At 46.7% G+C, this 26,722-nt stretch overlaps 1 protein-coding gene across 28 annotated transcripts in view; it reads left to right on the forward strand.

Moving 5' to 3' along the window:
• Positions 1-26,722, forward strand: part of LOC149731924 (titin-like) — a 163,307-nt gene that overhangs the window by 128,891 nt on the left and 7,694 nt on the right. For all 28 annotated transcript variants that reach the window (XM_089885393.1, XM_089885399.1, XM_089885394.1 and 25 more), the window contains 5 exons: positions 11-18,105; positions 18,178-18,318; positions 18,403-18,849; positions 18,920-19,114; positions 19,194-26,687. In XM_089885393.1, coding sequence (XP_089741519.1) covers positions 11-18,105; positions 18,178-18,318; positions 18,403-18,849; positions 18,920-19,114; positions 19,194-26,687 — 26,372 coding nt within the window. The remainder of the gene's footprint in view (positions 1-10; positions 18,106-18,177; positions 18,319-18,402; positions 18,850-18,919; positions 19,115-19,193; positions 26,688-26,722) is intronic.

The raw sequence follows: 26,722 nt of genomic DNA on the forward strand, positions 1-26,722 counted from the left end.
AATCTTACAGAGTACGAGCCGAGAACAAGTTTGGTCTTGGTGATGTTACGGAATCGACACCTATTGTGACAAAGAACCCGTTCAAGGTACCTGATTCACCAAGCAATCTTCAGATTTCAAATGTTAATAGGAAGAGTCTTATTCTAACATGGGATCGCCCCACTGAAGACGGCGGCTCTGAGGTTACCAACTACGTCGTCGAAAAGAGAGAGAAGCTTGGTTCGAAATGGTTCCGAGTCACTTCAAGACAAATCGAAGAATGCCGATTGAAAATCACTGGCTTGCAGGAAGGGCAGGAGTACGAGTTCCAAGTCATGGCCGAAAACGCTGAAGGAGTGAGTCAGCCAAGTGCCAGCTCTGAATCTGTCGTACTTCGGGATCCGATTTATCCGCCTGGAGAGCCAAGAACTGTAAAAGTAACTGACACGACAAGGAGCTCCATAAGTTTGTCTTGGTCGGCACCGACATTCGACGGTGGTAGTGATATCACAGGTTATACTGTTGAGATTTTGCCTGAAGATGCTGAAACCGAAGACTGGTTGGCTTGCACATCAAGCTCCGGATCTATCAGCACCCAGTACACTATCACTGGCCTGCAGGGCGAGAAATTGTACAAGATTCGCGTACGAGCAGTGAACGCAGGCGGATCAAGCGAACCGGCTCAGTTGGCCACTGCTGTGCAACCCAAGGATGTATTGATTGAGCCTGAGATTGAAGTCGATGCCGATGTCGGACAGTTTGTGTCCGTTCGTGCTGGAGGTACCATCCGACTCTTCAGTATTATTAGAGGCCGACCAACACCAACTGCTAAATGGTCGAAACTTGACGGCCAGATAAACGAAATGGCTCAAATTGAAACTACGGTTTATTCAACGCTTCTGCTGATCAACAACTGCTCAAGAAGTGATGCTGGACGATATGTGCTTACCCTGGAGAATTCATCAGGAACTAAAACTGTGTCGATCACTGTTAAAGTTCTTGATACGCCAGGAGCTGTAAAGAACCTTAAAGTTACTGAAGTTACTCGGGACCATGCTGTTATATCTTGGGAGATGCCAGAACTTGACGGCGGCTCCGTTGTCAGTAACTACCTGATACAGAAGCGAGAGACAACACGCAAGGCCTTCCAGGCTGTGGGAAGCACCCCACACAGAACAAGTTTCAAAATCACCGGACTTGTTGAGGGGGATTCATACTTCTTCAGAGTTTTGGCTGAAAACGAGTACGGCATTGGTGTACCATGCGAGACCACACAAGCAGTTAAGATCTCAGAGGTTCCAAGCTTGCCAGAACAAGTAGAAGTCAGCGATATAACCAACACATCTGCAACTCTATCTTGGACTAAACCAGAACACGACGGTGGAAGTCCTATTACAGGGTATGTGGTGGAGCATATGCAGAAGGGTGGCTTCGAATCTTGGACCGTCGGTGGTTCGACGAAGAACATGAAGCTTGTTGTTGGAAAACTTAACACTGGAAAAGATTACGTGTTCCGAGTTCGTGCCCAGAACGATGTTGGCATCTCAGACGGTCGGGAAACAAACACCGTGAATATTCGTGAGCTTCTCATCGCTCCCAATGTTGATACAAGCAAGATATTTAACAACACTGTATGCGAGAAGGTGGGAACCAATATTCATATCAAGGTCCCTTATTCGGGAATACCGACACCAACTGCACAGTTCTTGCGAAATGGAGAACCATTGAAGCAGACCAGTAGAGTCAACTCTGTTACTTCCGACGGAGTTGCAAAGCTCAATATCGGAGAAGTAACCCGAAAGGATGCCGGTGAATACGAGCTTGTTGTTAAGAATTCAGTCGGTACAAAGACTGCTACTCTGCGTGTTGTCGTCATGGAAAAACCAGGACCACCAACCGGACCCATGGAGATAAAGGACGTATCTGCAGAGAGCATCACCGTTGCATGGGCAGCACCAGAAGAAGACGGAGGAACTCCAGTCACACACTACACACTTGAGAAACTGGATAGTAATATCGGGTGGACAGAAGTATCTGGATTCGTAGTTCGAACATCGCAGAAAGTCACCAGACTCACAACTGGACAGGAATACGTATTCAGAGTTAAAGCAGCAAACAAGTTTGGTTTGAGTGATCCACTTGATTCTCAACCTATCATGGCCCGTCATCCATTCAACAAACCAGGCGTACCAAGTCCACCACAGATAGTGTCGGTAACCAGTGATTCTATAGTAATCAGCTGGCAAGAGCCAACCAACGATGGTGGTTCCGCCATTTTAGGTTACCATGTCGAACGCAAGGACAGAAACTCAATCATGTGGACGAAGGCAAACAGCTACATCGTGCGGGATACAACGTTCAAATGCGGAAACCTTTCACAAGGTCTCAGTTACGAGTTCAGAGTGACCGCTGAGAATTTGGCTGGCATGGGCAAAACAAGCAAGACATCAGACGCAGTGATCACACGCGACCCGATCGAACCACCACGTGACGTGCACGTTACTAGAGTCAACAGAACCAACATCACATTACAATGGCGACGACCAGAGTACGATGGCGGCAGCAAGGTTACCGGATATATCATTGAAAAAGCGGACGTACCTAACGGTAGATGGATGAAATGCAACTTTAACAAAGTAATCGATCAGACGTTCGAAGCTGATGGTCTCATCGAAGGAAAAACTTACGAGTTTAGAGTCATCGCACAAAATGCAGCGGGTAGCGTCAGCAAGCCGTCCGAATCCACTGGATCTGTAACTGCACGAGATGAAGTTGAACCAGCAAGCGTGGATGTCGATGCCCAATACCGCGACGTTGTTTGCGTTAAGGCTGGAGAAACTTTCACACTTAAAACACACATCAACGGCAAACCAGTTCCTACTGTTTCGTGGGAGAAAGACGGAAAGGAATTCGTTTCTGGACCTCGCATCAGTATTCTTACAACAGATGTAACATCCAACGTTACTGTAAAAGATTGTCGCAGAACCGACAGTGGAACTTATACAATCAAGGTACACAACGCTGCAGGTGAACGATCTATCGGTATCAACGTACGAGTGCTGGATACACCAGGCGTGTGCGAGTCGGTAACGGTGACCGGTGTTACAGCCGAAAAGTGCTCTTTGTCTTGGCAGCCACCGAAACTAAATGGAGGCGCAAAGATCACTGGATACACGATTGAGAAGCGTGAAACATCTCGCTTGGCGTGGACAGTGGTGGTTTATGGCACAGAACTCACACAGCACAAAGTAACTGGCTTGATCAGAGGAAACGAATACATATTCCGAATCAGAGCAGAAAACAAGTTTGGACTTGGCGATCATGCTGAAACAGATGCAGTTGCTGCTGTTGATCCGTTTGTTGCTCCGGATGCTCCTGGAGCACCAGAAGTATCAAATGTTATGAAAAACAGCTGTACTGTGATGTGGACGAGGCCAGAATCGGATGGCGGTGCCGAAATAGCGGGTTACATCGTTGAAAGACGAGAGAAGAACTCTGCAAGATGGCACCGAGTCAACCGAAGACTCGTATCCGATCTTCGATCAAGGGTCACTGAACTCAAGGAAGGAAGCGAGGTTGAGTTCAGGGTTTACGCTGAAAATCGTGCTGGAGTTGGTCAAGCAAGCGAGTCGTCAGGATTTGTAAAACTAATGGATCCTATATACGTACCAGAAGCACCTGGAATTCCACGAGTTACAGACAGCACAAAATCTTCTGTTTCTCTGCGATGGACGAGACCTATGTATGATGGTGGTGCTGATATTATTGGTTATTCTGTTGAATATGCTGAAGTATCAGAAAAGGAAGAAGACGAAGATTTTGACCAAGAAGCTGTTGTGTGGGGCAAAGCCGTTGACAAGACTTGTCTTAGAAACACAGCATACACCATTACTGGACTTGTGCAAAACAAGAGCTACCGCTTCCGCGTGTGTGCTCATAACAGCTTGGGTGCTTCTGCCCCGGCGATAACTGCAACCAAGGTAGTGCCGGTGGAAAGGTTTGAACCACCAACCTTCGGGCCAGACACTGATCTTAGAAAAACGTTATCTGTCAGAGCTGGTGGATCTGTTCGACTTGCTGTTCCAATCATTGGACGACCAGCACCTAGTGTGTCTTGGTCAAGAACACATAACGGTTTGAAGGAGCGCGCAATTATCGATACAACTGATACTATGACCACTTTGCTTATTGAAAATGTGACCAGAGACGATACGGCCAAATACACACTCACACTTTCCAACCAAAGCGGAACCATTGCTGCCAGTGTTATGGTCAAAGTACTTGATACGCCAGCAGCACCTGAAGAACTTGCGATTACCGGCATGTCAAAGAGTGCGATTTCCGTATCTTGGAAAGCACCGGAGATCGATGGCGGAAGTAACATCACCAACTACATTCTTGAACGAAGAGAAGCCACCAAGAAAGCGTGGTCTACAGTGGAAACCGCTTGCGCACGAACGTCGTACAAATTCACCAAACTCAATGAAGGGTTCCGATACTACTTCAGAGTGATGGCAGAAAACGAATACGGCGTCGGAGCACCGGCACAGACCGAGCATCCAGTCAGAGCATCAGAAGAGCCAGGCCCGCCAAAGTCAATCCAATGCACCGATATTACAAAAGACAGTGTGTCATTGCAGTGGCAGAAGCCTGACTACGATGGTGGAAGCGAAATTCTTGATTACACGATTGAACAACAGCTCAAAGGATTTGATCAATGGACCAAGGTCAAGGTAGTCAAGGCATCGCTTCACAACTACGTGGTAACACATTTGAATGAGAACCAACAATACACCTTCCGTGTTTCGGCAAGAAACGATACAGGAACTAGTCCATCGACAGAGCTGTCAGGATACGTTCTTGTTGTTACTCAAACTGCACCACCGGATGCGGAATTAGGTGGTTTTAGCCAAAAACTTGTTGAAGGGAAGGCTGGTACTACCATTCAAGCTTCAATTGTAATCAAAGGTAAACCAGCACCTACAACCGAATGGAAACGTGAAGGTGAAGAGCTCAAGATGACCAGCAGAATCAACTATGAAACTGTTGGAAATCAAGCGGTTCTTACAATTAAGGACGCAGAACTGAAAGATGCAGGCAACTACCAACTGCTCTTGGAAAATAGCGTTGGAAGCAAGACAATCCCTGTCGTTGTTCGAGTTCTTGATAAGCCGGGTGCTCCGAAGGGTCCAGTTGAGTTCTCAGGAGTGACTTCAGATTCGCTTGTCCTGTCATGGAGTTCTCCTGAAGCTGATGGTGGTGCCGCGGTCAACAACTATATTGTTGATATGAGGGAAACATCAGGTGATGCAACTGAATGGAGAATGATATCGGGATCGACAGCAAGAAATTCTCTGAAGGTGACAAGACTTATACCAGGAATGGATTATGCTTTCCGAATCCGAGCCGAGAACCGATTTGGAATCGGAAAAGGTTTGGAATCTGGTTCCATCAAGGCTCAGTTTCCATTCAAGACACCTGGGTCGCCAAGTGCACCAACTATCATTGCTACTACACGTGAGACTATGACCATCAAATGGGAAGCACCGATGAATGACGGCGGTTCGAAGATTCTGGGCTATCACATCGAAAAGAAGGACAGAAACTCTATCTTGTGGATGAAGTGCAGCAAAACCTTGCTCTCCAGTACAGAGTACAAAATCACCAACTTACAAGAAGGTCTTGAATACGAGTTCCGCGTGTATGCAGAGAATGCTGCAGGTTGTGGAAAGACAAGCAAGCCATCTGACTCTGCTGTTGCGCGAGATTCAGTCGATCCGCCACAAGATATAGAAGTCGTTGGAATCACCAGGAATTCAGCTCATATACAATGGAAGAAGCCAGAGTATGATGGTGGATCCAGGGTAACTGGTTACATCATTGAGCGAATGGAGGTTCCAGCTGGACGATGGCTCAAATGTAACTTTAGCAACGTGTCAATCACCAACTTTAACATTGAAGGCCTAACTGAAGGAACGAAATATCAATTCCGAGTTTGCGCCAAGAACGCAGCGGGTGCTGTAAGCATTCCATGTATGACTATACTACCTGTGCTTATCAAGGACGATTTACAACCACCCACAATTGACATGGACGCAAGGTTTGCTGAGCTGATAACTGTACGAGCTGGCAGAACTATTAAGCTTGAAGCTGGTATTCGTGGCAAGCCGACGCCAACAATCACATGGAAGAAAGACGAACAGGAGTTTAAAACAACCGGGCGAATTGTTATCAGAAATACCGACATCTCGTCCTGCTTGGAAATCAGTGATGCAGATAAAGAAGACACAGCTACTTACTCGCTCACTGTCCAGAACTTTGGTGGTTCTCGCTCACTATCAATTCAAGTCAAAGTACTTGACAAGCCAGGAGCTCCTACAGGACCTGTACAAGTAACCGGTATCACAGCTGAGAAGTGTACGATCAAGTGGAGTCCACCTAAGCGTGATGGAGGAGCACCGATCACTAACTACGTTGTTGAGAAGCGTGAAACCAGTCATTTGGCGTGGGTGCTTGTAAACCCAAGCGTGGAGGGTACAATGTGCAAAATAAGCAAAATGCTTGCTGGCAACGAGTACATCTTCCGTGTACGAGCTGAGAACAAGTACGGAGTCGGTGACGCTCTTGAATCCGAAGAAATTCTTGCTAAGAATCCATTCTCAACGGCTTCTGCACCAACTTCAGTTGAAATCACATCAGTAAACAATAACTCTGTTACCTTGGCATGGGCTCGACCAAAGCATGATGGAGGCTCTGAAATATCAGGTTACGTTATTGAGAAAAAAATCAAATCCGGACTTCGCTGGATTAGAGCAAACAAAAAGCCCGTATTAGATATGCGATACAAGGTTCCAGAACTCAGCGAAAACCAAGAGTACGAATTCCGAGTTTGCGCTGAAAACGCTGCTGGTACTGGACCGATGAGCGAGGAAACACCGTATGTTCTCATCCAGGACCCGAAGTATCCACCAGAAGCACCCATTAACTTAAGAGTGGAAGACACAACAAAGTCTTCCGTCAGTTTATCGTGGATCCCGCCCACCTTCGATGGAGGCAGTGAGGTTATGGGTTACGCGGTTGAGATGACAGTTACTAAGAAGCGACGAACACACTCACAGTCGTCCACATCTACTGTTATGACAACGACCACCATTACCACTGTTGATGGGGTAGAAGAAATACTTGACGACGAGCAGCGACTTGACATTCACCGAGAATGGACTCAAGTATCTGGCAAGACCCTTGTACAAGACACGGAATATGTTGTAACTGGATTGAAGGACAAGACCGAGTATCTCTTCCGTGTAGCGGCTGTCAGTAAAGTTGGTACCGGGACAAAGGCTATGCTGCGCATGCCTGTCATGTGCGTTGAAAGGTTGGAAATGCCAGAACTAGTTATTGATGAAACTGTTCGCCGAAATGTCACTGTCAAAGCTGGAAACCAAGTTAGACTTAACCTTGGATTCCGTGGTCGACCGGCACCGACGATTACTTGGTCAAAGGCAGACACCAGTGCTGAAAACCTGAAACAGCGAGGAATTGTAGAAACAACTCCGTATACTACATCACTTACAATCAGCGACTCGACAAGGTTCGATGCGGGCAGATACATGGTCACTGTGGAAAACAGCGAAGGATCAAAGGACTTTGCATACAACGTCAAAGTACTTGATACTTCAGGACCAGTTACCGACTTGCAGGTGGTCGAAATGACTCGTGACAGTGCAACCATCAAGTGGACAACTCCCGAAAATGACGGGTGCTCTGTGATAACCAACTACGTTGTGCAAAAGCGAGAATCATCGCGCAAAGCTTGGACCACTGTTTCAAGCGAATGTACAAGAAACACATACAAGATTACTGGTTTAACTGAAGGTGACACTTACAAGTTCAGAGTCATGGCCGAAAACGCCCAAGGACTTGGTGTTCCTACAGAAACATCCGAAGCCGTCAAGATTTCAATGAAACCGTCAAGTCCTGGAAAGATCCAGCTTACCGATGTCACTAAATCAACAGTTTCGCTCGAGTGGACCAAACCTGAACACAACGGAGGAAGCGACATCACCGGTTACGTTGTGGAGATGGTACTTTCTGGATTTGAAAAGTGGCAGCAGTGTGCGTCTGTGAATGCTCTGTCAACCACCCTTAAAGGATTGGAAGAAGGCCGTCAGTATCAGTTCCGTGTTCGTGCAAAGAACGACAAGGGACTCAGCGACGCTGCGACTTTAAATCATATCGTGACGATCAAGGATATTGTTGAAGGGCCGATTATAAACCTACGGGATCTACCGGTTGGAGGAATCCACAGCAAAGCAGGAACAAGTATCAATATTTCAATCCCAGTTTCCGGCAAACCGAAGCCAGAAATTTTGTGGAAGAAGAATGGAGAGCCAATCAAACAGACCACACGAGTTTCGACTGTGAGCTCTGCCATTCAGACATCCATTTCTATCAAATCGTGCAAGCTTGAAGACTCTGGAAAATACGAGATCACAGCTACAAATGCTTCCGGTACCGCAAAGGGTGTGTTATCGATTGCTGTATTGGATAAGCCGAGCAAAATCACTGATTTGTCCATTGAGTCGGTGACCGAAAATTCGGTTAGCCTTGTATGGCAACCGCCGCAAGAAGACGGAGGATGCCAGATTAGTAACTACGTTGTTCAAATGCGAGATGCCGAATCTGACGTTTGGGTTGACTGCGCAGCTACTGCTGTACGACCAAGAATAAAGGTGAACAAGCTCACAATAGGAAAAGAATATCAATTCCGTGTATCGGCCGAAAACCGATTCGGGTGCGGAGAATTTGTCGCTTCCGAAAAGGTGTTGGTGAAATATCCTTTCAGCAAACCTGGACCACCGGGTATTCCTAAATCTACTTTGGTCTCGTCGGATCACGTTGTTCTGCACTGGCACGAACCAGTTCACGACGGAGGAAGCCCAATCATTTCTTACCACGTTGAGATGAAGGACCGAAACAGTATCTTGTGGCGCAAGGTCAACCGAATGGACGTTCGTGAGACCAGCTTCAAAGCAACGGGTCTTCAGCCAGGTCTTACATACGAGTTCCGAGTTTATGCTGAGAATGCTGCAGGCTGTGGCAAACCAAGCCAATCGTGCGACCCTGTTGTAGCCAGAGACCAAATATCAAGACCTCTGGCCGTAGAACCAACAGGTGTAACTCGAACGACAGTCGATCTTGTTTGGAGGAAACCTGAAAACGATGGTGGCGCAAGGATTTCTGGATATGTGGTGGAACGAAGAGAGTTGCCAAGCGGACGATGGCTTAAGTGCAACTTCAGTAACCTGATTGAATGCAAGTACACCGTCACAGGTTTGACTGAGGACATCAGTTATGAGTTCCAAGTCATTGCGAAAAATGCTGCTGGTTCCGTATCAGAGCCAAGTGAACCAAGCGAACAAGTCACCTGCAAAGATTCGTTCACCCCTCCACGACTCGACCTCATGGGTAACTTAAAGGACACCATTGTTGTTAAAGCTGGTGAGGCAATCACTTTGGCAGCATCCATCTTTGGGAAGCCATGCCCAACAGCCACTTGGAGCCGCAATAACGTTGAACTTGACAACACACCAAAAACAGAGATCACTGACACGGGATCTACAACAACATTATCCATCAAGGATTCAACTCGGGATGATAGTGGCGACTATGTTCTTCACTTGAAGAATACTGCTGGTTCACGTTCTATATCGATCACAGTTAAAGTACTAGACAAACCAGGGCAACCTATCGGTCCTTTAGCTGTAAGCGAAGTTACATCCGAAAAGTGCAGGTTGTCGTGGCGAACACCAGAAAACAACGGAGGTGCACCGGTTACACATTACAACTTGGAAAAACGTGAAACATCTCGTTTGGCTTGGACTCTTGTCGAATCTGGTATTGAGGGTGTTACCACCAAGGTTCACCGTCTTCTCAAAGGGAATGAATACATCTTCCGTGTTATTGCTGTTAACAAATATGGCCCAGGAGTGCCATTGGAATCAGTTCCTGTTACGGCAAAGGATCCTTTTACTACACCGGGAGCGCCAGGGAAACCACAAGTCTCGACAGTGATGAGAAATTCAGCAGTCATCACATGGGCTCGCCCAAGCACCGATGGTGGGAGCGAAATCAACGGTTACCATATTGAACGGAAGGAACGAAACTCTTTGAGATGGACTCGTGCAGTAAGACGAGCAGTACCAAGTCTGCACCACAAAGTTACAGGGTTGTCCGAAGGCGCGGAATACGAGTTCCGTGTTTCAGCCGAAAACGCAGCGGGAATTGGCCCGACTTCAGAATGCAGTTCGCCTGTTCTTTGCAAGGAACCTGTCTACGTTCCTGGACCAACGGGTATGCCAAAGGTTTTGGACACAACGAAACGAAGCGTAACTTTGGCTTGGGCAGCACCGTCATTTGACGGTGGTTCGAATGTCACAGGTTACCAGATAGAGGTTTGCCAGAAGGACGCAGATACTGAGGAATGGGCCAAATGTACACCACCAACTGGAATCAAAACTACCGAATTTACCGTACCAGACTTGCAGCAAAACAAGGAATACAAGTTCCGAATCTCTGCTTTAAACGTGTGTGGTATTGGTGAAGCTGTTCAACTCCCAATCGCAGTAGAGACCACCGACAGGCTCGAAGCTCCAGAAATTTCTCCTGATGGTGATTTAAGAAAGAACCTTACGGTAAAATCTGGCAGTCCAATCACCTTGACTGTTCCGATCCGCGGAAGACCAGTTCCTACAGTTCGATGGAGCAAGGAAGGAGCACCAAGTGTTGGTGAAAGAACACAACTCGACACAACAGAAACTGGAACAACTCTGTTTATACCTGAATGCAATCGATCAGATTCTGGAAAATACACGCTTACATTGGACAACAGCTCTGGTTCGACGTCGGCAAGCTGCTCAGTGAAGGTTCTAGATACACCAGGCCCATGCAATAACCTTTCTGTAAAGGATGTGACAAAAGACTATGCAACTGCTGTGTGGGAACCTCCAACAAACGATGGCGGAAGTCATATCACCAACTACATTGTGGAAAAGAAAGAAACCGGCCGCAAAGCTTGGTCAACCATTACAACCGGATGCCAACGAACACACATCAAGATTAACTTGAGCGAAGGTTTAACTTACCTTTTCAGAGTGATGGCAGAAAACGAAAACGGAATTGGCGTTCCTGTTGAAACAAGTACACCAGTCAAAGCTACAGAAGTACCTGGTGCACCAGACCGTTTAGAAGTTGTCGATGTGACGCGGTCATCTGTTGCTTTACAGTGGAACAAGCCAGAGGTTGATGGTGGTTCTAAGATTCTCGGTTATATTATCGAGTCATTGGAAAAGGATCAAAACAAATGGGTGAAACGCATAACTGTGAAAGAACCTTTGGCAAACATTACAAACTTGAAAGAAGGACAAGAATATGCATTCCGTGTTGTTTCACTAAATGAAGTTGGTGCATCAGATCCACGAGAAGCAAGTTCCCTAGTTTTGGTTCGAGACACTTTTGTAGCGCCATCATTGGACTTGTCGCAGTTGCCCCACTCGGTTGCTCATGTGAAAGCAGGAGATAATCTTGATGTTCGCGTGCCGTATACTGGCAAACCGAAACCTACGATTAAATGGGTAAAAGACAACGCCAAGGTACGAATCACAAAGCGAGTTGACACTGACAGTGATGAAGAAGGAATTGCAAGCTTGAAAATCCAAACCGTGACACAAGAAGACGCTGGTATTTACGAACTTCATGCAGAAAACCAAGGTGGAAAACGATGCGCGAAGATTTCAGTCATTGTACTGGACAAACCTGGTGCAGTAGAAGAACTACAGACATCAAATGTGACAGAATCATCAGTTACACTGTCGTGGAAAGCACCAGCGTTTGATGGCGGTTCGGCAATCAGTTGCTACGTTGTTGATCTGCGAACATCGGAAGAAGCAGAATGGAGAATGGTTTCGTCAGCAATTGTGCGAACAACATTTAAATGCACAAAACTCGACCTTGGAAAAGAATATACTTTCCGTGTCCGAGCGATGAACCGATTTGGACTTGGCCCTGTATCTTGTGCAGAACCAGTCACAATCGAATTGCCATACAAGGTTCCTGGAGCACCAGCAGCTTGCACTGTTAGTTACGCCTGCAAAGACGCAATGGTCGTGTATTGGCAAGAGCCGGTAAAGGATGGCGGTAATCCAGTGATTGGATATCATCTGGAAGTGAAGGACAGGAACAGCATTCTGTGGAAAAAGGCGAACCGTGGAATTATTCGAAGCACACACTACCGTGTCTTGGGACTTCAAGAAGGCTTGGAGTATGAATACCGTGTCAGCGCTGAAAACGCAGCTGGAGTTGGTAAACCAAGCAGACCATCGGAAGCGGTGTTTGCTCGTGATCCAGTCGATATACCACGTGAGGTTGAGGTAGTCGATATCACACGATCTACTTGCCTTGTACGCTGGAAGAAACCAGAGTACGATGGTGGCCAGAAGATTGTCGGATATAACGTTGAAAAGAGAGATCTACCTGCAGGTCGTTGGACCAAGGCTAGCTTCAACATTATTCCAGACAACGAGTATCTGGTTACTGGATTGAATGGTGGAGCCGAGTATGAGTTCCGCGTCCTTGCCAAGAACGCAGCTGGAATCTTTAGTGAACCATCAGCTAGTACAGGTGCCGTGAGATGCGAAGATGACTTCAGACCCCCAAGGATTAATCTCGATGCGCATTTGCTTGACGAAGTGACCGTATCTGCAGGATCAACTCTGCGTCTACACGCCGGTATTTCAGGTAAACCAGAGCCAGCAATCACATGGTCTCTTAACGGAAAGGACATTAGAGAAGATCTTCGTCATATCATTGACACGACTATCGACCACTGCAGCATTCTCATTAAAGATTGCTCCAAAGCAGACTCTGGTGTGTTTACAATCAGCGCAAAGAATGCGTGTGGCGAGAAGGCGGCCAACATCAAAGTCCTTGTGCTCGACAAACCAGGATCACCTACAGGCCCAGTGAAGTTTTCAAGAATTTCTGATTCAAGAGTTACTTGCTCGTGGGAAGCTCCAGAACAAGATGGCGGATCCAAGATCACTCACTACATTGTATCTAAGCGGGAAACCTCAAGACTTGCATGGTCGGTGGTCAGCGAGAAGGAGGACTTGTGTACACTTACTGTGCAACGTCTGATAAAAAACAACGAATATCAGTTCCGTATTCAGGCCGTGAACAAATTCGGTGTTGGTGAACCACTTGACTCCGAGCCAGTGGTGGCAAAGAACAGCTTCACAGAACCATCCGCCCCTGGAATGCCAGATGTAAACAATGTGACGGCAACCGGATGCACCGTGATGTGGAGACGACCTGAGTCGGACGGAGGAGCAGATATTGACGGATACATTCTCGAGAGACGAGAAAAGAAGAGTTCAAGGTGGATCAAGTGCAACAAGAAGGATCTTCGCGACTTGCGCTTCAAGATTGCCAACCTGAGCGAAAACAACGAGTACGAGTTCCGTGTTGCCGCTGAGAATGCTGCTGGTATTGGAGCATATAGCCCGATATCGTTGCCAGTTGTGATGCGTGATCCAATCGATGTACCAGGACCTCCAAGTAGCCCGAAGGTGCGCGACACTACACGAACATCCGTCGTTTTATCCTGGTCTCACCCAGCCTATAATGGTGGTAGTGCAGTCATTGGTTATATGATTGAATCAAAGATCGTCGAAGATGAAGAACAAGAACCACAGCAACAGGAAGAAGATGAAACTTCCTTTTCCATGGCTGAAGAGAAAGGCTGGAACTTGGTTCAATCCAACGTGCTTGGAACCAAATACACAATCGACAAACTAAACCATGACACAATATACAGATTCCGTGTATCGGCAATTAATAAGGGCGGCGTTGGTTTCCCTGCCGAGGTGGTCGGGGCAATCAAACCTGTAGACAGACTGGACCCACCAGAATATGACCTAGACGCTTCTCTGAGGAAAACAGTTTTGGTCCGAGCTGGAAACACAGTCAACATCTCAATCGCTGTTAAGGGTCGACCGACTCCTAATGTGACCTGGACGAAGGACAACGTTAATGTTACCACTAATCCTCGCGTTCATGTTGACAATGTGGATGGAAAGACAATTCTTGTTGTACAGGATTGCACAAGGAATGATACTGGAAAATATGCACTTGCGCTGGAAAATGCAAGTGGTGTAGCTAACACTTTTGTCAGCATTCGTGTACTGGACACTCCTGGTCAACCAGGCTCGCTCAAGGTGAAACAAATTACAAAGGAATACGCCATTATTACTTGGGATGCACCGCTTATTGATGGCGGCTCTGAAGTATTTAACTACCACGTAGACAAACGAGAAACAACACATCGGGCCTGGTCGTCAGTATCTAGGGACTGCAAGCGACTCACTTGGAAGATCGATGGTCTTAACAAAGGAAGCAGTTACTTCTTCCGTGTTTTGGCCGAAAACGAGTACGGTCTCGGTGTCGCGGCAGAAACCGAAGCGGTGACAGCTACAGAAATTCCTGACAGTGTCAATGATCTAAGGATTGAAGATATTACCAACAAGTCAATCACGGTGACCTGGTCCAAGCCGGACTCTGATGGTGGTACACCAATTTCAAGTTACATTGTCGAATATCGAGTTAAAGACGCTGAGAAGTGGACGTCGGTAAAAACTCGGCACACTTCAACAGTTCTTGAAAAGTTGAAGACGGGTGAAAAGTATGAGATTCGTGTTGCTGCTGAAAACGAAGCTGGACCAAGTGAATGGGCTTTGATCGGACCACTCGTGGCAAAGGAACAACAGATTCTGCCAGAAGCTGATCTAAGTTCTATTCCTGGAAGGAGCATTAATATGAGGGAAGGTGGAAACATCAGACTTGATATTCCATTCTACGGAAAGCCGAGTCCATCCATTAAGTGGAGCAAAGATCGAATCCCATTGAAACAAGGCGAACGCGTTGCATTCGAACGTATGCGCGACGTCGCATTGTTGATGATGAAGGATGTCAAGAAAGCGGACGCTGGTCAATATATTCTTCACCTTGAAAGCGCGGCTGGCCGAAAAGAAGCTGCGTTTACACTCAACGTATATGGAAACCCAGGAAAGATCAAGGGCGTGATCGAGTTCCTTGAGATTACTGCAACCAGCATCGTGTTGAAGTGGTCACCTCCAGAAGACAACGGAGGATCTGATATTACAAACTACATCATTGAGAAGAAAGAAACAACCAGCGATATGTGGTCTTCTGTAAACGCCAACTGCAGCAGGACGACCGTCAAAGCAATTAAGCTAAACCAGAATTCGGAATATGTGTTCAGAATTGCTGCTGAGAATAAATACGGACTTGGAGAGTTCACTGAATCTCCCGAAGTCGTTGCCAAGTATCCATTCAGAAATCCTACAGTGCCACCACAGCCGGAGGTTGTTGAAATTTCCGCCGATTCCATGACTGTTGTGTGGATGGAATGTCATTCCGATGGCGGTTCTGAAATCACTGGTTACCATGTTGAAAGGAAAGAACGAAACGCAATTCTCTGGACCAAGGCCAATCTTGCCACTCTCCGTACACGGGAATTCAAAGCAACTGGTTTAATTGAGGGACTTGAGTATCAGTTCCGAGTCTATGCCGAGAACATGGCTGGACGAAGCCAGGCAAGTGAGCCAAGTAAGCCTGAAAGAGCACACAATGTTGTTAGTCCCCCAAGCTGCCCTGACTGGACAGACATCACTCGTGATTCAGTCACTCTCGTCTGGAAACCACCAAAATCGGATGGCGGAAGCAAAATTATTGGGTACAACATCGAGAAACGATCAGGAGCTGATGGAAGATGGCTCAAGTGCAACTACACCAATGTACAAGAATGCGAGTTCACCGCAACCGCTCTTAACTCCGGTGAGAAGTACCAGTTCCGTGTAACTGCTAGAAACGCCTCGGGAACTGTAAGCAAACCTTCAATACCAAGTGCTGAGGTTGTTTGCCACGATGACTTCCAACCACCTATGATTCAGCTCGACACAGATATTCTTGACGGAGTCAGCATTCGAGCTGGTGTTACACTCAGACTTAAAGCCACTGTAACTGGAAAACCTGCACCGAAGATTGTTTGGACCCAAGACGGGAAGGAACTTGTTTCAAATGCACAAACTGAAATCACCAAGAACAAAAACGTCAGTTTGGTAACGATCAAAGACACGAGTAGACTCAACAGCGGTACATATGTGATTACTGCACGAAACCCTTGCGCCACAAAGGACATGGACGTGAAGGTGACTGTATTGGACAAACCAGGACCACCCGAAGGACCAGTCAAGTTTACATCACTAACAAAAGACAAGGTTACTCTATGGTGGGGAACACCAAAAGACACAGGCGGGGCTACCATTGAAAACTATGTGATTGAAAAGCGGGAAACAACTAGATTGAACTGGGCTTTGGTCACTGCTTGCTGTGAATCGACAAACCAAACGGTAAACAGGTTGATCAAAAACCATGAATATCAGTTCAGGATATCTGCACAAAACAAGTACGGTGTTGGTGCGCCTCTTCTTTCGGAGCCGGTGGTTGCAAAGGTCAACTACACAGTACCAAGCCCACCAGGCCAACCACAATATTCAAGCTCGACTACGGATTCAATAACAATAACGTTCAGTCGGCCAACAAATGATGGCGGTAACGATATCATCGGTTACAACGTTGAACGTCGAGAGAAGAAGAGCATGAGATGGGTCCAAGTCACAAAGAAGTTAACGACAGAGCTTCGATGTCGAGTGCCGGCTCTCACTGAAGGAAGTGAATACGAATTCCGCGTCTTTGCCGAAAACGCAGCTGGACCAAGTAAACCAAGTGAAACCTCGTCTCTCATTGTATGTCAAGAGCCCATTGGGCCGCCTGGGGCACCGGGTGTTGCACGAGTGACTGACACAACGAGAAGCACAATTGCGCTAAATTGGACGCCGCCCATGTACGATGGCGGAAGCATCGTTATTGGATACGTTGTAGAGGCACGTAAGGTTGTAGCACAGCCACAACAGGAGACTGAACAACAAACCAAACAAACTGAGGAAGAAGACTGGATTCGAATCAATCCAGATTTCATCAGATCATGCGAGTACATTGTTCCTAACTTACAAGCTGGAGCCGAGTACAACATCCGAATCCGAGCAGTTAATGCTGCTGGAGTCGGTGAGGCAACTCCTGTGTCCGGTAAAATTATGGCAACTGACAAACTGGAAGTTCCCGACTTCCAAATCGATGCAGATTTCAAATCGCATTACGTTGTGCGCGCCGGAGCTTCCTTGAGACTCTTTGTTCTCTACCACGGACGTCCGCGACCCTCAGTTACTTGGTCGAAACCAGGCACTGAACTTCAGGATCGAGCTGAGATTCAAACTACTGACTACAGCACTCTTCTGTTGATTAACTCAACAACCCGCGACGATTCAGGAAAATATACTCTTACCCTTGAAAACAGCGCTGGAGAAAAGAAACTGCACCTGACCGTGAAAGTGCTGGATACCCCAGGACCAGTATCGCGTATTGGATGCAAAGAGGTTACCAGCAACTCAATCACCATTAACTGGGATGCTCCTTTGATCGATGGTGGAGCGATCGTGAAGAACTACATCATCGAAAAGAGAGAAGTATCAAGAAGAAGTTGGCAAACAGTTGCAACCAAGTGTTCAAGGACCAGTTTCAAGATTACAAAACTACAGGAAGGCACCACTTACCTGTTCCGCGTGTTGCCAGAAAACGAATACGGAATCGGTGTGCCGCGTGAAACTGAAACACCTATCACGGCTACAGAGGTACCGGCCATTCCGGGCCGATTGGACATTGACTCGGTTACAAAGAATACTGTCACGTTGTCGTGGACGAAGCCTGAATACGATGGCGGCAGCAGGATCAGTTCTTATCTGATTGAAGTTTCCGAGAAAGGATCCGGCAAGTTTACCGACTGCGGCCGTGTGAAAGGCACCGTGTTCCGTCATACCATTACTAACTTACACGAAGGATCAGAATACGAATTCCGCGTTCGAGCTAAGAACGAAGCCGGAGCTGGAGAAGCACGAGAAGCTTTCTCTTCAGTTATTACAAAAGATGAACTTGGTAAGTCTCGTAACCATTATATGCCCTTAATCGTAGAACTATCATCAATTAACATTTCTGTTTGTTTTGTAGTTGTACCAGAAGCTGACATTCGACACATTTACCATAAGACAGTAACCGTCAAAGCAGGCAGTCCGATCGAAGTCAACATCCCGATTATTGGCAAGCCGCAACCTGTTGTATCATGGATGACAAACGGAAAAGCCCTGAACGGTAAGACAACACAACCAACCATGAACAAAACTTTGTTTCTAACACCGGACTCCATAGCTTATTTACATGCTAATATTTCAACAGAGAGCGACCGAGTCGCCATGAAGACAACAGCCGATTCAACGTCCCTTCGTGTCAACGACTCGAAGAAGACGGATGCTGGCACTTACACCATGCTTATCAAGAACAACGTCGGTGAAAAGTCGTACAAACTTGAAGTGGTCGTTTTGGACATGCCTGGACCTCCAGCTGGAGAAATCCAGTTCCTCAACGTGACTGCAGACAGCATCACATTGTCATGGAATCCACCAACCGATACTGGAGGAAGCGAAATAACAAATTACGCCGTCGACTACCGAGAGTTCGGACGTTCCACTTGGTCTCCAGTTACATCATGTACAACAAGAACCACAGTAAAGGTTAACAAGTTGCAACGTTACACTGAATATCAATTCCGAGTCATCGCTGAGAGCAAGTACGGCCTTGGAGAACCGCTGCTATCAGAAATATGCAGGGCTGATTATCAATACAGTAAGTTTTTACCGAGCTTAGCTTCTACACTGGGCATTTTGAATAGTTGTTAATTTCTTTAATTTTGTAGCTGCACCAAGACAACCTGGCACACCAGAGGTTCGTGAAGTCACCAAAGACACAGTTACGATCACCTGGATGGAACCAACTCATGATGGTGGAAGTCCAATCACTGGTTATTACATTGAAAAGAAAGAGAAGAACTCGATCTTGTGGCAGAAGGACACTGAAAAGGCAACCCCGAAACTTACCCATACAATCAAAGGTAACGTGATTAAAAATGCAACAATTTACATTTGTTTTTAATAAAGCTTAATATCTTCTAAATGTTATTATTAATTTAGGTTTGTTGGAGGGTCTTGAGTATCAGTTCCGTGTCCTCGCTGAAAATGAAGCTGGAATCAGCAAGCCAGGTGATGCAAGCAGACCGGTCGAAGTCATTAGCGCTGTTGGTCCTCCTTACGACCTGGAGATCGTTGATATATCTCGCCACTCTGCTATCCTGCAATGGAAGAAACCGCTGGCTGACGGTGGAAGCAAGATTGCCTATTATTTCATCGAACGCCGCCATGTACCTGAAGGAAGATGGCTTAAGTGCAACTTTACCAATGTCACCGCAACCACCTTCGAGGTTACAGGACTCACACCAAACGACTCTTACGAATTCAGAGTCACTGCACGAAACACAATCGGTACAATGGGTCAGCCGTCCGAGGTACTAGGCCCTATTGTTTGCAAGCCTAAGTACAAGGCTCCAACAATTGAACTAGACAGCCGGTTCATGTCGGATGTTGTGCAAATTCGAGCAGGCAACGTGTTGAGACTGGAAGCTGAAATTTCTGGAAAGCCACAACCCAATGTATTTTGGTCGAAGGGCGAAACCGACTTGGAAGACAACGAAAAGATAACTATTGTGACCGCCGGCAACTCTACAGCGCTGGTAATCAAGGACATTAGTCGCGAGGACAGTGCCCGATACACACTGTTACTTCGCAACGAGTGTGGTGAAAAGAGAACTTCAATCAATGTGAAGGTACTCGACAAACCTGGCAGGCCAAAGGGTCCAATTGCATTTAGCCGAGTGACCGCTGAAAAATGCAACTTATCCTGGGAGCGACCTGAGGAAGATGGTGGTGCTGAAATCAGCCATTATGTTGTTGAAAAGAGAGAAACCTCTCGAATTAGCTGGATCGCCGTTCACGAGACACTTGAGCACACTTCATGCACGATCCCGAACTTGATTGTCAACAACGAATACATCTTCCGCGTTTCAGCGGTAAACAAATATGGACAAGGAAAACCACTAGAATCTGAACCACTTGTGGCAAAGAATCAATTCGTTGCACCAGATGCACCGGGACAACCTGAGATTGCTGCAGCAACTAAAGACTCCATTACTATCACCTGGACACGGCCAGTAAATGATGGCGGTTCGGACATCAAGAATTACATCATTGAAAAACGTGACAAGCAAGGCTACAGATGGATCCGATGTAACAAGACGCAGGAGGTTACCGACCTCCGATTCAAAGCAACTGGCTTGAGACACAAATCGATGGTAGAATTTAGAGTAGCTGCAGAAAATGCTGCTGGAATTGGCGCTTTCAGCGATGCAAGTGTATGCGGATGTGTACAAGATCCAGTCTTTGCTCCAGCTGCTCCGGTTCATCTCAAGGTAACGGACTCTACAAGAAGCAGCATCAGTTTGGCGTGGGCTCCTCCATTGTTTGACGGTGGTTCTCCGGTCGATGGCTACATCATTGAAGTAACAGAATGCAAAGCTGAACATGCGGACGAGTGGCAGAAGATTCACAAATCCAACTACATTCAAAGCACAGAATTCACCGCGGCTGGATTGAAACATGGTTCTGAATACAAGTTCAGGGTGTTTGCGGTCAACGTTAATGGTGTAAGTGAAGAACCAGCAACTTTCACTGACAGCGTCTTTGCAAAGGAAATTGTTGAAGAACCTGAGCTCGAACTTGACGACACATTCCGAAAGACGGTGAATGTTCATGCCGGCAAACCATTACGTTTGTATGTGTTTGTTAAGGGACGACCTACACCTTCAGTTACCTGGACCAAGGCACCACATGGTGAAGAGCTTTCGTCAAGAGCTTTCATTGAAACTCATGAAGCTGCTAGCAAACTTGAGATCGAAAAGGTTGATCGTCATGATGCTGGAAAATATACCATTGCCGTCGAGAACGCAAGCGGACGCAAAGAAGCTTCTATTAGCGTACGGGTCTACGATACACCAGGACCACCTGGTCCAATTGTAATCCGTGAAGTGACAAGGAACTCTGTCTCATTTGCTTGGGAATCACCTGAGATAGATGGTGGCAGTGCTGTCCGAAGCTATGTCGTTGAAAAGCGCGAATCCACTCGACGAGCATGGAGTACCGTCACAACAAAATGCTCAAAGATGAGTTTCAAGATCAACGATCTGATTGAAGGAGTTTCCTATTTCTTCCGAGTTCTCGGGGAAAACGAGCACGGAGTTGGCGAGGGAAGAGAAACAGAAAACGCCATCAAGATATCAGAACAACCTTCAGTTCCTGCCTCTGTCGAAGTTACCGATGTCACAGCCAGCAGCGTCTCGCTTGCTTGGGAAAGACCAGAACAAGATGGTGGATCTCGTATTGAGGGATACATTGTCGAGGTTATGGAGAAAGGTAAAGAACAATGGATCAGGGCTGGAAAGACAAAGGAGCAACACTACACTGTTAAGGGTCTGAAAGATGGTCTCGACTATTATTTCCGCATTAGAGCCAAAAACGAGAGTGGACTCGGCGATGCACGTGAGTTGCTATCGTCCGTTACCGTGAAGGAACAACTTGCTTCTCCGGCTGTTGATATGAGCAGCTTGCCGCAGAAGACACTTAACGTTAAAGCTGGATCACCAATCCAGTTGAACCTTCCTATTTCTGGCCGACCAGCGCCTACAGCTATTTGGACAAAGAACGAACAACCAATAAAAGAAGATCTGCATCGAACCACTGTCAAGTCAACGGCAACCAATGCTTCGTTGGAGATTCGTGAATCGACAGTCGAAGATCGTGGCGATTACCGCATAACACTGAAGAACTCTTCTGGCACATGCACACAACTTATTCGAGTCGTTATACTTGATGTACCGCAACCACCAGAGGGACCAGTGGAAGTTTCTGATATTACTTCGACATCCATGGTACTAAACTGGAAGCTACCAAGCTACGACGGTGGAGCAGCCATCAGTAATTATGTTGTGGAAAAACGAGAGAGCCATCGACCCAATTGGGTTTGCGTCAGCGGAACAGTTACTAGGACGAACATGAAAGTAACCCACTTGAACGAAGATTCTGAATACGTTTTCCGCGTACTCGCGCAAAATCGATTTGGAGTCAGCAAGCCGTTGATGTCGGATGAAGTTGTAGCTCAGAGTCAATATGGCCTTCCTGGTGCAACCGGTGCCCCGCAAGTTAGCTCAGTAAGTAAAGATAGCCAGACAATCGTCTGGATGGAACCCGTTAACGATGGTGGAACAGAAATCACTGGCTACATCGTCGAACGCAAAGAACCAAAAGCATCACGCTGGATACGAGCGACAAGAACACCTATAACACAGACCCGTTATGTCAGCAGTGGACTTATCGAAGGTGTCGAATACATCCACAGAATTATTGCTGTGAATGCTAAAGGAGAAGGAAAGCCAAGCAAGGAGACTTCTCCTGCTACTTGCCAAGAACCAGTTGCTCCACCAAGCGCGCCAAGAAACTTACGCATAGTGGACATGACAAAAGCATCATTGTCTGTTGCTTGGGACAAGCCAGAATACGAAGGCGGTTCCAAACTACTTGGATACTACATCGAAATTCGCAAAGATGGTTCATGGTGGCAACGATACAATGCAACTCCAATCCGCATCACAGAGTATACACTTAAAGGAATGCCCGAAGGTGACGAGTTCTATCTTCGCATTCTTGCCATTAACGCAGGAGGTTCCGGACCACCGATGGAAATGGGAAATGCTATTGTTGTGAAAGATCAAAGTGGTCCACCAGAAGTATTGAAATCTTTCGAAGAGCCAATTGTGGTCAGGAAAGGCGGAGTAATTAGCCTCCGGGTTCCTTTCAAATGTCGACCATCACCACAAGCAACGTGGAAGAAGATTTCAGGTCCTGAAGTCGATCTCAACCTTCGGGCAATGATAGCACTTCAAACTGATGTCGCTGAGCTGGTCATCAAAGGCGTAGATCGTCGAGATGCAGGAGAATACGAAGTGACCCTATCTAACAAGCTTGGAGAGAAATCAGTGGCTATTCGTGTTCAAGTAATCGGAAAGCCCGACGCTCCAGAGGGCCCGCTGCAGTTTGGCGACATGCAAGCTACGTCACTGAACATCGTATGGAAACCAGTGATTAACGACGGGGGAAGTGAAGTGACCAACTACGTTGTAGAGAAACGAGAGGTTGGAAAAACAGCATGGACAACTGTCGACTCTAAGATTAGATCGACCCAATGCTGTGCTAAAGGTCTCACAGAAGGCAGTGAATATTTCTTCAGGGTATTTGCAGAAAACACATTCGGATTGGGCGACGCTCTTCAATGCACTGAGACAGTCACTCCTAAGAATCCACTATTCACACCACAGCCACCACAGCTTGTTGAAATCAACGAGGTGAGGAAAGACAAAGTGTTCCTTGCGTGGACAAGGTCGCGTGATGATGGCGGTTCAAGGGTAACTGGATACTTCGTTGAACGTAAAGAAGCTGGATCAGATAGATGGGTCCGAGTGAACAAGGTGCTGACCAAGAATCTTTCATTTACCGTTCAAGGATTAGTGGAGGATGCTGAATATCAATTCCGCGTTGTTGCTCTCAATGATGTGGGAGAAGGTGAACCATCTGAACCAACCGAGTTGATTCAGTGCAAAGATCCTTTCGATAAACCATCATGCCCTGAAGACATTGAAGTACATCATGTAACTAAAGACTCCGTTACATTGGCTTGGAACAAACCTGAGTTCGACGGAGGAAAGGGAATTAGGGGATATGCCATTGAACACCGAGAATTCGGAATGACAATCTGGAAGCAGAGTCACGAGGACATGATACGGGATCGAATTTACCAAATCGGAGGTTTGGACCAAGGAGCAGAATACGAGTTCCGCTTGTTCGCTATTAACGAGCAAGGAAAATCCCGCCCTAAGATGATGGAGATGCCGGTGGCCACTAAGAAAGCTGCTGGTGAGAAGCCAGAAATTGTGGAAGCTTTGACCACTGTTGTTGGCGTGCGGGAATCAACTGCTACACTGACATGCAAAGTATCTGGCCGGCCTATGCCTGATATAACCTGGATAAGGTACGGAAAAGAATTACAGAGCGGTCGCAAGTACAAGATGATTTCAGAAGGACAAGTCAACCAGTTGAACATCATTAACTGTTGCGATGAAGACGAAGGTTGTTACTCTATGGTAGCAAAGAACAACGTTGGATCTGCTGACACAGAGGGCAAGGTTGTTGTTGAAGGCGTGCCGGTCTTGGACAACCGAAACTTGAGGTTCAAAGATCATGTCATCGGTAAGAACGGCCAAACATTAAGAATTCACGTTCCGTATACTGGACGCCCCGTGGCACAAGTTGTTTGGTCAAAGGAAGGACGTCGATTCGACAAGAGTGATCGACATGAGATTGAAACGACCGAAACGTACACGCACCTCGTGATTAAAACATCGGACAGAACGAAGGACGTAGGAAAATATCTCGTAAAGTTGACCAACGCTCATGGCCACAACGTTTACTCGATTAATGTTGAAATACAGGATGTACCACACCCACCAACCAATGTCGAAGTATCAGACATCACATATAAGAGCATGGTACTCAACTGGAAAGCGCCAGAAGACGACGGCGGTGCTCCTGTTTCAAACTATATCGTGGAGAAACGCGACATTGAAGACGAAGAAGGCAAATGGTCTCTTGTAACTTCCCGCGTTGCACAAACTTCATACAAGGTTGAACGATTGGTAGAGAAGCATGCTTACTACTTCCGTATTTCGGCCGAAAATTGCTTCGGTGTTTCTAAGCCTTTGGAAACCGACGCCCCGGTTGCAGCCAAGCCACCACACAACGTACCAGAACAGCCAACACAGCTTATGGTGAGCGGTGTTTCCAAAACTGGATGCACACTCAACTGGAAACAACCTAAGGATGGCGGAAGCAGAATCACAAACTACACCATTCAGCGAAGAGATACCAAACGACCTCGCTGGAGACGAATCAACGATGAGACTCACACACAGTCAGTATACAACGTTACTGGACTTGTGGAGGGCATTAGTTACGAGTTCCGCATCATTGCCGAGAACGCCGTCGGACCTTCTGAACCATCGGATGTATCTGAGCAGGTTCTACCTAAAGACGACATCAGAATTGCTGCTCCTAAATTTGCCGAGTCGATCAGAGATTTGGTTGTCAAGCCAAATTCAAACGCAACTTTCAGCTGCAAGGTTACTGGTCAACCAAAACCGATCATTAAGTGGTACAAGGGAGGCAAAGAAATGACAGGATGTTCTCAATACAAGATATCCGAAGCCAAGGGAAATCATTACACCTTGGTTGTACATGATGTTACTACTGAAAAAGAAGGACCATACACCGTCCGTGCAACTAACCAAGGAGGTTCAATCTCACAGACAGTTGATCTGATTGTCCAACTTCCAGCAAAGGTTAACTTACCAAAATATATGATGACTGAAGCTACAGTATGCAAAGTGCACGAAGTCGTTAGCATCAAAGTTCCAATTGAAGGTCGTCCTCAACCCGATGTCACGTGGACCAAAGCTGGCAAATTGGTGTCTGCCGATCACCACAGACAGTTCATTACCACGTCGTCCTTCACATCGATGACTATTACCAACGCAGAGCGAAACGATTCTGGTTTCTACAACGTGATAGTGAAAAATCGCTTCGGTACAAACCAAGCTACTGTTGAGCTGCTGGTTGGAGATGTCCCAGCTAAACCTGAGAACCTCAAGGTGTCTAATGTCACACGAGATTCAGTTGACTTAACCTGGAAGGAACCATCAGATAACGGTGGCAAACCTGTCCTGAAGTATGTTATCGAGAAGAGCACAACATCCAGCGATAGATGGTTGAAGGTTTCATCGTCAGGCACGTGCAAGTACACTGTATGCAATCTCTCCGGAAAGACAGGATATCTGTTCAGAGTCCTCGCTGAGAACGAGTACGGGCAGAGTAAACCATCAGGTCCGTCAGATGCTGTAACAACTAAAGAAGATCGAATGATGGCAGCCAACTACGATGATATGGTTGATGCTACAGAGAAATTTGTGGCAACCGAAGCAGTAGTCAACAAGAGCAGTGTTCTTGATAAATACCAGATAATGGAACAACTTGGACGAGGAACATTTGGTACGGTACATCGTGCACGTGAGATTCTCACAGGCAAGACCTTCGCTGCAAAACTCTGCCGATTTACTGATGAAGCCGAAAAGGCGCCAATCAACAGAGAAGTTGCAATTATGCGTAAACTGCAGCATCCTCGTGTTCTTCAGTTGCATGAAGTATTCGATACCAAGGGTGAAACCGCGCTCGTTGTGCAGTTCGTGTCCGGAGGAGATCTTCTTGAAAGAGTCATTGCAACGAAGTTTGAGCTGAACGAGAACGTTTGTGCATATCTCATCAAACAGGTGCTCGAAGCACTAGCTTACGTTCACCCGCAGAACATTGCCCATCTCGACATCAAACCAGAGAACATATTGTTCGTCACTCGCAAGAGCAGGAAGATCAAGCTCATCGACTTTGGAGTATCACGGGAACTGAAAACAGGAGAAGGTAATTATTCGTTTGATTTTGTACTCAATTTATGT

The sequence above is a fragment of the Ciona robusta genome, chromosome 9, assembly GCF_009617815.1.
Source record: "Ciona robusta chromosome 9, ASM961781v2".
In the NCBI taxonomy this organism is placed as follows: Eukaryota; Metazoa; Chordata; class Ascidiacea; order Phlebobranchia; family Cionidae; genus Ciona; species Ciona robusta.